At 41.8% G+C, this 14643-nt stretch overlaps 1 protein-coding gene across 2 annotated transcripts; it reads right to left on the bottom strand.

Annotated features, from left to right (window-relative positions):
- Positions 1–229: 229 nt before the first annotated feature.
- LOC133886650 (coiled-coil domain-containing protein SCD2-like) lies at positions 230–14427 on the bottom strand. 2 transcript variants are annotated; one of them, XM_062326388.1, is made up of 17 exons: positions 14013–14427; positions 8147–8286; positions 7391–7469; positions 7190–7231; positions 7016–7078; positions 5659–5708; positions 5551–5578; positions 5194–5268; positions 5000–5110; positions 4840–4900; positions 4245–4365; positions 4051–4168; positions 3815–3884; positions 3600–3641; positions 3398–3438; positions 1257–1383; positions 230–608 (listed from the first exon to the last, which is right to left on the bottom strand). In XM_062326388.1, the coding sequence occupies exons 1-17, from the start codon at positions 14394–14396 to the stop codon at positions 466–468; spliced, it is 1695 nt and encodes a 564-aa protein (XP_062182372.1). In that variant the 5' UTR covers positions 14397–14427; the 3' UTR covers positions 230–465. The 2 variants fall into 2 exon arrangements, with proteins under 2 accessions (XP_062182372.1, XP_062182371.1); XM_062326387.1 differs by lacking the exon at positions 14013–14427 and adding an exon at positions 8955–9897 and having other exon boundaries at positions 8147–8282.
- Positions 14428–14643: the final 216 nt, after the last annotated feature.

Genomic DNA, 14643 nt, shown 5'->3' with positions numbered 1-14643 from the left:
TATATTTCGATATCCAAATTTTCTTTTACCGAATCGAACACCCGAATCCAATTCAGATTCCAACATCTATATCTATGTAACACTAGATATCACATGTAGAGAGCCCAGTGAGAGCTGTCATCAGGCCTGTCACAAGCTAGTCCAGCGAAAAGGGCTTAGCTTACTGCTAATTCGGCCAGATTGACAGCAAAAGGGACCTCTTGTGATTCAGAAACAGTGACAGCAGGTGTCATGATTTTCTATGCATTTGATTCACTAGGTTTAATCAGCACCCTTCAAGCTGCTTTAGTAACACAGTGGGTGCAAGTTATGTACAAGGAAAAGAAAGAATCGATGAACTGTTTTTTGTGTGTCAAAACTGGAAAGCAAAACCAGAAACATGTTTACAATGTTCTACAGTTGCTGTACGATAGACATGAATGACTGAGCTGGATTCGAGCGACGGCCGCCGTTTGGTTGAGGCTGTTAGGTCAGGTCCTCGTCATCGGACGGATCACCACTCGTGATGTTGGCCTCCACACCATTCGTGCTGTTCACCTCATGGCGGGAAAGCTCCCATAGGAGCTGCTCGATCCCCAACTTCCTCAGCTCGTGCAAACCTTGCTCGACTGTAAGAAAATGTGTATTAAGAAAGGGGAAAACGGAAATGCAGGCAGGAAAATTTGTTTCTGGATCGATTTTCATGATCAATCAGCGCTGCGACCTTGATGGTCAGCTGACGTTAGCAAGTATGGCGCCAACCTGAAGCCTAAAGAAATCATCGGTGATCAATGACAATTGTCAAATGGCTCTATCCGCGTAAGTGGACGTTTAAAAGAGACATTGCCAAAAACAGTTCGGATAACGAGAACATGATATAAAAAAGTATGTCTCTATTCATGTGAAAATGATGGTTCACTGTAAATCTTCTATTTTTAGACCAGGGATTCAGAATTCTAGGGCTAAACAAGCCAAGCTAGTCATTTCAGGTTACCAATCACCAAGCAATGTGTACTCGAGTAGACAAACTGACGAGAAGTATGGTAGTAAGTCCAATGTAAATTTTAACATGATAAACAGTTAACCTACTGCCACAATAAAATTTAACTTGAAGAAAAAGGAATAGTATATTAGTATATGTCTTTGATACCGAAAGGTGCATCCTTTGCTAATGCACATTCCTCTAAAGTTGTGCAACGATCAGCTTCTCCCAGCTTGCATCTTTTCTCAGTAAAAGGATAGCACAATTAGCTTAGGAGAAATGTACAAGAACATACCATCTACAGCGTCATGTGAAGTTGGTTGCTGGCCATGTCGATCAATCCACATCTGCAATCGCTCCTCGGCAATATCTTCTTCCACATTATGAGTTTTAGCCCTTCTCCAGAAATAGATGAGCCAAGCCTAGGTGGCACCAAAGTTAAGGGTCATTGGCATTGTCATAAAATGGAAGATGATAGGCAACAACTGAAGAACATAGGCGATTAACATTTACATAATCTACCATGCGGTACTTAATACCCCTAGGTCAACAACGAAGAACTAAGTCAACACAAAAGCTGTGCTGGTCAATTGGAACAGAAAACACACAAAAAAATCTACTAAAAACAAAATCTAGCATGTGGTTGTGATCCACATCAGGAAAAAAAATGGTGCTCTTTTTCTCATTACTCTCTGCACAACTATTTTTGTAACTTGCATTGTGCATTGTCTTACAGTTAAGTTTAGGAGAGATACGTATGTTGCGATGAATTTGTGGCTATAGAAAAAAAGATTGGATCCAAAATAATGATACACGTGATAGGGTAGGGGTTGCGCTAATTAAGGAAAAGCTTGTCCAACATCGGTTGAGATGGTTTGGACATATCCAACAGAGTTCTCTAGAGTCACCTGTGCATAGTGAGATACTAAGACACGCTGATAATATGAAGAGAGACAGGAGTCAATCAAACTAACATGGAAGGAGTCTGCAAAGAGAGATTTAAATGAATGAAATATCCTCAAAGAACTATCCACGGATAGAAGCACGTGAAAGTTAGCAATCCACGCACTAGAACCATAACTTATGCATCAGTCTCCTTCTACCGTTATTACTTTTATTTTGCTACTATTACTAGTATCCTCGTTATCATTATTGTTTTCACATCTTTTTCATTAGATCTTGTGGGTTTCATCTCTAATCTACCCCCAACTTGTTTGGGATAAGGTGGTTCTTGTTGTATTGTGCATTATCATGCTCTGATTTTTCTGTCCTATAGAACTGAGTGTAATTAAGATCTATGATGCTTCGTATTTCCTTTTTTTTATTTAGGTCAACAGCGAAGAACTGAAAGTCAACACACAAGCTGTGCTAGTCAACAGGAACAGAAAATAATAAAATAACCTATCTACTAGAAATGTTTAAAGAAATACTACAGACATGTTAGCAAATAAGTTTACTTGGTAACTTGAGCTTTAATGAAAAGCAAATCATATCAAATCATCCAGCTAATCCTTTGTTAAAAAAATTATGTCAGCATTACATGTTACTCCCGATTGTTAGGTTCATTAACACCAACTATAATAATTTCGTGACCAAGTATGACCTTACTATATATCATGACTTCAGGCGCTTTTACAGTATATGTGATATTATGTTGGAAAAGACACTTGAGGGGTGAATTAAGCCACCCATCAGTAAAATTGTTATTCCGTGACCTAAATTACTTTGTTCATTTGAACCCTCATGCTAGTTACACTGACAACACCATTATAATGAGTTAGTAAATCTACTGACATGGCATGCGCACAGAATTGTCTTTCGTCTAACTGAATCAAAGGGGACAAACAGAGTAAAGCAATTTTAGAAGCTGGCACGCACACAGAATTGTCTTGTGTAACTGAATTGAAGGGGACAAACAGAGTAAAGCCATTTTAGAAGCTTGATGCTTGCTCAAGTAATTCTGAAGATTCGCGTGGAGGGTGAGGGGTGGGGGTGGGGTGGTGATTAAACTTCCCTAGATTATAGATCCAATATTTTTGTTCTATAAGTATTAAGAGCATGCAATTCTAATTAAATATGTGAACAACAGCATACAATCAACAGAGACAAGGATATCCATTTAGTGTGTTCTCTAAGTATTAAGAGCATGCAACTCTAATTAAATATATGAACACCAACATACTACCAACATAGACAAGGATAATTCATTTAGCAAATAACCTTACAAGATGGCCCTTCTACAGTTTCACCTCAGAAAATCTTGCTACACGTGCAGAAAAATATAGTACCAGATGCCAACACAAAAGGAGCTAAATGTACAAGAGCTGATATTGTCATAATGAAGCAATATGATTTGTTGCCAACTTGGCACAGAATCAACCAACTTGCCGATTCAAATCAAAGGCTAAGAGAAAAAAAATGGGGGGAAGGGGATACCTGCTTGAACAGTACATCTTCCTCTTCCTCCTTGCTTAGGTCTGCAGAATCAGATTCAGTATTCATCAGGAAGTTTTCCCAACTGAACAAATATTGCAAATATTGCATTGGTTGACGCTACAGCCAACTAATGTTGATCAAAGAACATCATGCTCAGAGCTATTTGTATGTAGATAACAGAAAAATAAATAGATAACTGTACCAAATGCTTCCATGAATTTTTCATCACCAGATGATTTAATATCTGCATATGTGAAACACAGAAACATAAACGTGCGTTAGCTTCTCAAATGTGCAAGGAAGGAGTTATGGTCAATTCATTCTTAATTACATAATAATGAATCCTCAATAATAATTTTTGAAAAAAGTATTCTTGATACATTATCAATAACAAACAGGTAAAGCGACACAAGAGACCTGGATCTGCTAACTCAGCAACATTAGAACAACGATGTTGGACAAGAGCAACAAGAACCGCATCCTCGACCTCCAAAATAATTACAAGTGTCAAAAGAGCATCAGAAAAAAAGACAAAGGGCAAATTTTGATCTAGAAAATCTTCTTCAGTACCAGGCTACCTGAGGTGCTGGTAACTGCTGAAAAATTATTATGCAAAATATACGTGGATGAAAACAAAGTGAAAAGATAAGCACCTTCAGGAAAGCTAGTTCTTGAAGTCCTTTGTCAACAGAAAGCATGGTTTCTACGTTGCCTTCCCCTGCTGTGACAGTTAGATCATGAACAAGTTTGTCTGCATCTTCCAAACCGTTTCTCCCTGTTTCACAATATTATAGACATCAATTAAATATTTATAACTTTGATTTTGAGAAGTAAAACGGTCGATAACTTGCCACTATGATTAGATCCATTCTTGGCTCTCTGTCCAGCAGATATTACATACTCAAACGGAAGAGGTGCAAGCGAAGACCAGTATTCATGCTTTGACATGGAGATATCTGGATAGATGCCTGCAGAATTGCAAAAATTCACTTAAAAAGGCTTCAATTGGTAAAATAACTTGAAAATGGGGAATCTGATCACTGCTTTCTGATCGGAGTTTAGAAACCAAGGAAACAGAACATTGTTATTGTGAATCCAATAATGACAGGTACATTAGGAAGACTGATTTACATGTCACACAAAACCAGTATTCAGTTTATGCTGAGAATCTCGACACGGTGGAAGTAGGGATGCAAGTTTTGTATTTTCTAGGTCATTGGGCCGTCCCAAAACTCAAAAAAATGAATTAAAGATTCACTCCCACCCAATTAAGTTAAGAAAAAAATGAACTAAGTGCTGACTTAGAACTACCCATTGGGTAACCCCACTTGCATCCCTAGGTGGAAGCTATTGAGATATTGAGGACGCGCGTCCTCATGGGTGCCGATGTATTTTCGTTTTAAAAATTCATTGCAAAAAAAGCTCCTTATCTTTTGAATTACCATATTGAACAGCCAAGCCCCAATAACGAGCAAGCCAACACCTCTTCATGACAACTTCTTCCTGTACAACAATCATGCGCTTAGCGTCAGCACTTCCACAAGCAAATAGACATCTATGTTTGATTTGCATCTTTGGAATAAAAGTGAAAAGGAAATTAACCATTTCGTCTTTGCTTAAGATCATCCTGCGTGTCATTGTATGCAAGTCTTTTGTTTTGGATTCCACTTCTTTGAATTTCTGTACAGCAGCAGCTGCCTCTTCTCTTGCAGACTAAAACAGAAAACAACAATCCTGACTACTAATAGTTGAACTAATAATGTTTCTTATCTGAAAGGCATAGGCTAGCACCTTACCTGTAGCTGTTGTTGAAGAGTGGTGAGTTCCTCGCTTTTACCATTCTTGGATATAAGAGCTTTTCTTATTTCTTGCTGTTTTATTCCAGGAAAACATATGTATCAATGTCATGTCCTTCCATAGAACCTAGCAGGTAAAGAAAGTTTCCTAGAGTAGCAAATATTCTAACAAAAATCAGATCAAACACCGTATTATCAGGTCAGTTCATACAATGAAATGAAGAAACCCTAGTGCATCATTTGTCACACTTTCAGAATGGATACAGTTGTTATTTAGCAATTCTACAAATCTTTTTTAGAAAATCCAAATGATTTTTGTCAACGGAAATAGGTAAACATGCTATATTAAACATGTACCTCCTTTCTTACAAGCATCTCCTCCCTCCTGCATCCATAAATTGGAGGTCATGGATAATGTGATAGCAAAACCAACATGCAAGAGATCCAAAATGCACTTATGAATACCTTTTCATAAGCTTAACTTCCATCGATAACCCATCACCAAGATTAGCAACCTAAACATATATAAGACAACAACGATATGAAATGGATATCATACAGGGGTGGAAACGGATCAGATACAGATTGGATAGTGCACTTTCCACATTAGTATCCATATTTTAAAACTTATGAATATCCTCGAATACTAATACAAATCAGATTGTTCGAATCCGAATATCTATTCACTTCGGTTGAATGTGAGTATCCTACAACTTTAACAATAAATTCCGGAACAATGATTTTATATAACACGAGCATGACGGCATGACGACGATTCAACATAGGGAATCACGTATTTTAGTTGTTCACGGATCTCATGAGCCATGGCTAATAACAAATTGACATTTAACATCATATATAACTGTGTGTTAGGCGATTATTGACCATTAATGTGAACTAACATTTCTTCCTACTTCCATTATATAACTAAGTGACCACTGACAAGTAGTAGTACTTCAGACCCACAAAAGCAACCAAATCAAAAAGAATTAGATGAGAGATCAAGAGGAAAGAATAGAATGGGCCAACTAATTAGATTCCAAAGAGGTGTTTCTGCATATTCGGATTCAAATATTATCCGAAGCCGCATCTGTATTCGCCAAGATTTTGCATACCACATCCATATCCATATTCGGGAAAAAAATCGGATATATCTATATTTTTATCCGTTTCTCAGTCGGACGTGGATTTTCCTTACCAAATTTATATTTTGTCATATACGAATATCAGATAATACGGATTACTGCCATCCATTTTCCACCCCTAATATCATATGTGCTCGTCACAATTAAATTATCCAATCACACTAGCCATGTTACTTCTTATTCACCTTGAAGTGATACAAAAGAAAATAATTAGCCAAGTGAACTCATTAGAAAAGGAAGTACTGATTTTAGTTTAACCAGATGACACTGAACCCAAGTGTTTGCAGATGCCACTTAAAAGCGAGACACGCTACTCATATGAGCATTGGCAGTATGGTACTATAATACATTTGTAAGAAACAAATATACCATCTTGATTATGCCACCAAACAATAATCTGTTTTTAACATTTTGAGTACTGATTGATCACTTGAAAAGGTATATTATCAACCAATTCTATGATGCATGATGAGAAACACTTCAAACACAGTATTACAGTCCCAGATCTCTGAAAGAAGCTACATAACTATCTATTATATCAGAGTATCACTGCAGGAATGAAAGAGAATCTGGGAAAATAAGATCAGTGCTCGAATCAAAGATAGATAGATTACTAAATAAGAGATCTCACTGTAACAGTGGATAATAGTAACTGAGTGAAATGCTAAACAAGATACCTGTTTCTCAAGCTCCTTTGTCCGGGCTTCAGATTGTCTAAGTTTCTCTTCTGCTAGTCCAAGCTGAATTTGGAAAACAGAGTATTATCACAAGTTTCATAAGGGAGGTGAAAGACACTTCTATTTTCCATTTGCATTGAATTCATTAGAATACATGCAAGAATCATAGCACACCTTCTCCAAAAGATTTACGTTCTCATCTTTTAGCATCTCAAGCTGAAAAAGAAAAGCAGCATTAGTCAGATTTCTTCATTGGAATAGGTTAATTCAATATTATTGATGAACACTCTCTGTCAGTTTACTATTAGTTCTGCATAAAGGCCACTGAACAATTATAGAATGTAGAAGGTATGATAGGTAAACTTTAGGACAAACCTCTTCTGTTACTGTTGAACTGTCATGTGAGTCCCGTGACCGCGCGGATTGGGCATAAGTTGGATCAGGATAGATAGCCCTACAGGATGTTACAACATAAAACTTCAATCCCAACAATCCTGTTGCTACTTATAGGATTAACTAAATTTGTTCAGCAAAAAGAGATGTTGAGAAGGAAGTCAGACTAATTTCCTGTGAGGAAAAAGTAGCAACTCTACTATGAAGATTAACAGCAGAAAAGGTATTTCTGATTAAACTGATTGAATGATTTGTGCTTTCTTGGAAACCTAAAATAAGAAAGATCAAGCATACTTAATATTAAAAAATAATAACATGGTGTCCAAAATACAGTATACTCTGGGTGAGCCCTATTTGAGTTGCAAGATTATATGTCAAGAGAAAGTTGTTGGGGTGTAATGAAGAAAGACAGTACAAATCAGTAACATAAAAAACATGAATTTCACTATGCAATAAGGAACTGAAGAAAGTGTCACTAGACAACATTCTTATAGATTCTAACATTTTAATACCATGTACAATGTATGGCAATCAACAATCTACTAATTTATCAGAACAAAAACCATGAGTACCAATTATGCACTGGGGAACCAACTTGTGCATTACTAAAGAAAACAGCATGGGGGCAACAAATCGTTGATAGAATGGCAGTGACATCTGTTTTGAGAAGAGGTGTTGACAGTATGACACTGCAATGGCAAAAAAAAAACAATTACCTCAAAAAGCTTATGAACTCACCTTCTATCCCGGGGTGTCCCATTGGGCATTTCCACAGCTTGTAGAGGCCTCACGCTAACGCCAACTGGTGGTGCAAAGGTTGACCTTCCTGTTGATGGTGGACGATTTGCTGCAGCTGAGTCCACACCATTCCGACCTAACTAGGTAAATAAGGACAAAAGAAATAAGGCACACCGTTTCATAGAACTGAAAAACACATTATTATTCAAAAACAATAGGCTTGCTTCAACATCTGAGATTGGAGGTAGTTTCTTCACAATCTTTTAAGAAGGAAGTTAAAACTTAAGAGGACAAGTAATTGTCCAGATGGAGTATTCATTTCCTTTTATCATTCACCATGAAGCATCAAAGGTTAAATTATATTAACAAGAAACATCAAATGCAACAGCACCAAAAAAAATTGTATCAACAAGAAACATCAAATACAGCAAAAAAATTTACTAACTATAACTGGTGTAGTGGTGTTACCAGTAACTCAAAAATGCTGGAGAATGAAAAATAGTGTAACAAAGCAATCAAGTATCACCCACGAGTAACTGTAAACAAGTTGAGAAGGGACATGAATCACAACTTCAAAAACTACATTTTCCAACCTCTATGCTTAGTATTAGTTTCTTTTAGTTTAAAACAAAAGATTTTCTTAATCTGCTCGTTTCAAAACTAACATAGTATCAGACAAAGCATAAGAACAGCAAAACAGTTGCATAAATTTATTCCGATTTGTTTGTTCTTTGTTCAAACTAAACTGTTAGTTCTTTCAAGAACTTGCTCGAGACAATAAAAGGTAAGCTATCATCTTTGACATTACTTATCGCCGGCGAATTGCTCCTGCTCCGGCCTCCAGTGACGATCGCCGCCAACGGCTTGGGCAACGCCGCCTCCTCCTCCCCGCCGTTCTCGCTCCCTCGGCTGCTCCCCCGCCCAACACTATCCACCTCGTCCTCCACGTTCTCTGCCACCACAGTCACAACGGGCTTCACCCCGGCGTCCCCGCCGCCCTCCCGTCTCGACCGCCGGCTCGACGGCCTCGCGGCGGCGGTCTCCACCTCCTGCGGAGCTTCCGCGGGCCTCGTCGCGCTCGAACTCCGCCCTCCGCGCGCCAGCAGATGCAGTGGCGTCTCCTCTTCCTTCTCCGCCACCTCCGGTTTCCGTTCGGCGGCCCTCGCGGGCGGCGCTTGCGCCTCGCCGCGGCCGGGCGGCCTCCGCACGCTCCGCCGGTCCACCAGCCTCACCAGCCCCTCCACCTCCTCCTCCTCGCCGCGCCCGCCACCGGGCCGCCCTCGGGTCGCGCCCGCACCGCGGCGAGAAGAGCGCGCGGCGTCCGCGTCGCCGAGGGCGTGGGTGTGGGGGACGCTCCCGTCGCGGCGCAGCCGCTCAGGCACTACGTCGTCCCTTCCGCCACCGCCGCCACGGCGGAGAGGGGAGCCTGAGGCGCCCGGCGGCGTGGGGTTGCGGCGGTACTGCTGGAGGGAGGGGAGCGGGGCGTCGAGGATGATGCTGAACTCGCCGGCCGCGCCCGCGTGCGCGAGCATCATCTCCTCCATGCGCGCCATCGCCTCGCGCGCCGCGGCAGCGCGGCGGGGGTCCGACGCCGCCGCCGTGCCGGAGGAGCTCAGCCGCCGCGGGTGGCCACGGGGGCCATCCATTGGCGTTAGGGGTGGGTGGCCGCCGGTTTGACTTTTGGTTTGACTTTTCGTTTCCGGATTCCGAGCTGTCCGTCTCTTCTGGGTCCGAAGCGAAGCTGCGGATTTGGGCGTTTCGAGGAAGGCTGGAGAGGGAAAACGATGGAAGTGGGACGGTGTGCGTCCATTTTCACTCCAGTCCGTTTGATTTTGGTAATTTACGGAAAGGGATACAGTCATCTCGTGGAACCATGTCGTGTTCTTCGTCCCAAGAATGTCATCCCTGTTTTGGAAATACGGAAGTTGGTTCTCGTTTTATCAAAATCTTTTTCAAGTAGTGTATCATATTTCTCGATTCTGTTGATCTAGTAATTACGTGATTATGGTCTTCTCAGTGTAAATATATGTTTTGAGAGACATTTTGATATAATCCTTGAAGATATACTACCAATTTGGGGTTGGAAATTCTAGCTACCTAACTGGCATTTGCGAGGCCTCCTGATAACTGAAATCCACATATATCGACTCCTTCAAAAACTAAGTCCATCGGAAATTGGCTTTCCTTTAAGAGCAGCAGCAACAAGTATGCTGATGAAGTGATTATCTCGACAGCAAAAGGTGACATGGCAACACCATTAGCCTGGTTCTACGATGATTTAGATAGTTCAGTGGCAAAATTCAAGCAGTTTCATCTTTGGGAGCGTAAGACCCGGTTTACATTCCTTAAGAAAATTAGCATAAGGCCAAAGCGGTTCCACTGGTTTGAAGAGGCAACGATGAGGTGGATGAAAAGCCTTAGATAGGCTCGGAGCTTCTTAAGGATTGACTCCCTCCAAACTTGATTGTAGCGGTTACTTTTTTGGGTAAGAAGACAAAAGAAGATCAGTTGCGAAGAGTTCTTGGATATCTCAACCTCATATGCCATCTTTTCATTATTCAATTTTAGATGAGTCCTCAAGTACTCAGCTATGTGATGTTTGGTGCCTTTTTTTTTTTGAAAGAAGAAAAAGCGGTTAGGTAACAAAAGACGGCTAGAATGGTCTTACACCTAATTTACAAACCCCAATTTACAAACATGACAAGTGAACGTTTCGGAAAAAGGTGACTCAAATCGCTGAGGACTTGGATGCAAACTTTCATAAAAATGGCAACAAACCCGGGCACTTGCGTGCAAAAAAGGTGATTCAAATAAACTACCGTAGTACCAACCTCGTTCCACTGGCACCCTAGCCCCACTTGTCAGTCAGCAGGTAAGCCAGGCGTGCACGGAACAGGGGAAGATGGCTAGTGGGGCCCACAAAGGGTTTAGCTCATTTGACACGTCATCGGGGCAGGAAGACGCGTAGCTGCTGCCTACGTGGACCTGGTCAAATCAATAAAATTGCCCCGCCCTGGTCTGGGGAGAAAAAGAAAATCCAATTCCCCGTCTGCTCATAAAATATCTCCACGCAAATTTCTCGCTCAAGAATAATCCAACCGCGCAAATGTCTTTTAATTTGTTGCTTCTTTTTGAGAAAACGAGGTAGTAGTGGACATAGAATAGAACAAATCTCTCTTTTAAATGTTCAGAAATATATTAAAATTAGAAAAATTCATTCTAACATATTGAGATCCCAGTGAACGGGCGAGAAACCCAGTGGCAAAGCTCGGTGGTAGAGCTGAGTCCGCTGGGGTTAGATCCAAGTGTCGTATCCCCTGTTGGCCTTCGGTAAAAATTCCGAGTAAAGAAGGATCCAGTGAAAAAAAAAATATAAGATCCTCGAGAAATGAAGAAAACTAGTCGACAACATAGCCAAATTCTCTTCTCCACCTTAGTTAGTCTCCGCTTCACTCACCCGCAACAATTGAAACCTTATATCTATCCTTGAATACCTCTAATAGCCAACACCTCGAATCCATTGGCTAAACACATTAGATGTAATCTATTTGTTGTTGTCGTTCTACTCTCCGCGATGCAGATTTAGAAGCAAATTGCATTGTTGGCGGGTGCTCTGCAAGGTGAACAAAGGCATTGAACTGGACCTGTCCATGAGAGCATGAGCTTCTTTCTTTTTTTGGAGGAGAAATGAGACCATGAGCTTTTTTAATGGAGGAGAAATGAGACCATGAGCTAAGCTCCCGTGAGAACGGAGGAGCAGGTCTCAGTAGCACTTTTTTTAGAGAAAGGCTTAGTAGAGAGTAGCTCTAGTTAACTGAAGGGTGGGCCAGCAATGAACGGGCAATAACTTGCCCGCTCGCTCTCTGCTGGGCCGGAAGGAACGTGCAGGCCCAATCAGGTGGCATGGCACAGTAGGCTGTGAGCAATTCTGTAGAATCCTTTAGCCACTTCCAAATTGCTAGGATTCAACCCCGTGCAAGGTATCGGAAAGTTTATCTGATATTTTGATATTGAGTATCTGTACTTTTGTTCTTTTAAAAAGTATTTATATTAGTTTTAATCAAACAAAATGCTTAGGAAGAAATTATATCCTAGTTAGCAGAGTTATATGGATATGTCTCAGGGTTGAAATCAATGGCGGATCTAGAATTGTAGGTAAGGGTGATCTAATTTAATAATTTAAAATGCTAACATAATTAAGTCTAAAATTTGTCTTAAAAAAACTTACACACTTATATGGATCTTAGGCTAGTGCAAATTCTTAGGGTAGTCTATAGCCCAATGTGCCACCAGCTAGATCCGCTACTGATTGAAATATTATGATGCCGGATGGAGTCATGACCAATCTATATTGTACGCATGGATACGTTAAAAAATACTAGAGGAAGATGATCAGTTGATCAAGTCAAAATGACTAGGTAATTTATAGGATTAATCGGTGCAAGTGATAAAGTAGTCCACGGGAGTGGAAGCATGAGACTCACTAACATGCAAGATCATGGACAAGGTGATATGGAATGAGATCACGGAAGCTTATTTTGGGTGGAAGCAATGGAAGTAACATTTTAAAAAGCACGTATTTGCAATGGAAACTAGGTGCGCCGAGGAGATTGTTAAGGATGGAGGTGCATATGAAGGTTTCTGGTTGCATTTAAGAAATGAAGGAGATGAACGAAAACACCTTTTCGAGTGAAGGGCTTAAGTGTACGATTGAAGGGCATTTTGGGATGCCTAAAATTGCTCTATATTAGCATAGGCCTGCGGTGGAGACCTTGAGCCATTTTTGCTCGGTTGAGTGCTGGGATCATCGGCACCAAATAGTAGTTCGGATCATCCGCACTACGTTTGAATCATGTACAACAAAAGAGCTAGAAAACCGTAGCTCCTGTGAATTTGTTTGGATCGTCCGTCCGCACGTACTGTCAGAGGCGGATCCACCCAGGGCTGAGGGCTTTGAGAGCCTCCCAAGCCTTCTTTATAAATTTTGGGTATGAAAAAGGGAAAAAAGGAAAGGAAAAGAAATAGAAAGAAAAAATAAAAAATAAAAAATTAAAGCCCTCTAATTTTTAAATCCACCACCGCATGCAGATCTCTGATCGTCGATCAGACTTGTTGAGCTTGGATCTCGAAGCGTTGGAGCCTTTTGACCTTGCATGGCACGGCACTGGCCTAAAGAAAGCTAGGCATTTATGGGCCGCGTTGACCGCCTCGGGATTCGCAGCAATAAACTTTTGGCTTCCCGAAGCTAAAGCTACCTCGGGCCTTGGTTTTGACTACTCTAGCTAATTAATTCCCGTTCACTAAGCTCTAGAAAGCGAATCAAATAAATGGGGGCTTGTATAGGTTTTACCGCGAAATTCTAGCGCTCCAAAAGACCTAACCATGTAGTTTTAGTATAAAAAAAAAATTCTCGATTCCAGATCAAAGTGATGAGGACGGATCCAAAGGGCCCTACTGCTTCACAGTTCACAGTCTGTGGAGGCCCTCCTGAGCCTCTAACAATTCTTCTTTTATCATGCACAATGAAGAGAAAGAAGAGGATGAAGAAGAATTATCTACATCTGCCACTGAGCATCAAGAGCTAGATCGCTCGCTTCTAGCGCCAACACTGCACTGCACGCTCTTCCGACTCAACCAAACAACCAAACAAAGAATGAAGATCACACGACAGATGGATGCATATATCATGGCAAACAGCAAGGAAAGTAACTTGATTTCAGCGGCAGCGGCAATTGAAACGCATGCATGCAAAAGATTAAAATGGAAATGGAAGAATCACGAGAGAAACGACTATGCATGACACCCAAAATACTTGAGAAAATCAGGCAAAATAAAGGCAGACAGTAAGTAGCAGTGGGTAAAATACCTTAGGCAGAGCGAAACCCATGTACTTGTCCTTCGCAGCCGCGGCGTGAAGGGGGTTCCGGCCGCCGTACCCGTACGCGCCGCCGCGCTGGGGGCTCCGCCCGCCTCCGCCTCCGCCGCCGCCGTACCTCCCGTTGCTGGCGGGGGCGCTCGCCTCCACGGCGTCGTCCTCGTCGTACCCGTCGTGGCTGGCGCCACCGCGCGCGCCCGCCGAGCGCGACATGACGTGCGCCAGCGCCGCGGCCGCGCGCGCCTTGTACGGGTGGGCCGGCGACGCCGTGGTGGCGGGACCGAGAGGGTGGGCCGGGGACGCCGGCGCCGAGTAGATCCCGGCCGGCGAGAGCCGCCGGCCGTGCGCCGGGCTGCCGGCCCGGCGCCAGTCCATGCGTGCCGGCCGGTGCAAGCGTCACTTGAGGCGCTTTCTGTGTGCGTTTGAGGGAAGGGCTGCACTAAATTTGAGGCTGTTTTCGTATTAATAATATTCGCTCAGGACTTGAGGCGAATAAAATATTTTTGGGAGGGGTGCTCAATTAATGACCGCTGCGATAAGTTAAGGAGTGATCCCTTTTCGTTTTTTATTTGAAACGAGTCCCTTTTCGTTTTTTATTTGAAACAAGCCCCTTTTCGTTTTG

Source organism: Phragmites australis, chromosome 12 (assembly GCF_958298935.1).
Source record: "Phragmites australis chromosome 12, lpPhrAust1.1, whole genome shotgun sequence".
In the NCBI taxonomy this organism is placed as follows: domain Eukaryota; kingdom Viridiplantae; phylum Streptophyta; class Magnoliopsida; order Poales; family Poaceae; genus Phragmites; species Phragmites australis.
This window is presented reverse-complemented; position numbering and strand designations above follow the sequence as displayed.

What these genes read in the sequence shown, in the direction of transcription:
- LOC133886650 (XM_062326387.1), bottom strand. Translation starts at nt 9,792, where the DNA reads ATGGATGGCCCCCGTGGCCACCCGCGGCGGCTGAGCTCCTCCGGCACG. An exon ending in GGGACACCCCGGGATAGAAG is followed by an intron (nt 7,470 to 8,146) that starts GTGAGTTCATAA and finishes AACATCCTGTAG; the next exon opens with GGCTATCTATCCTGATCCAA. An exon ending in CTCTTCAACAACAGCTACAG is followed by an intron (nt 5,111 to 5,193) that starts GTAAGGTGCTAG and finishes TTTCTGTTTTAG; the next exon opens with TCTGCAAGAGAAGAGGCAGC.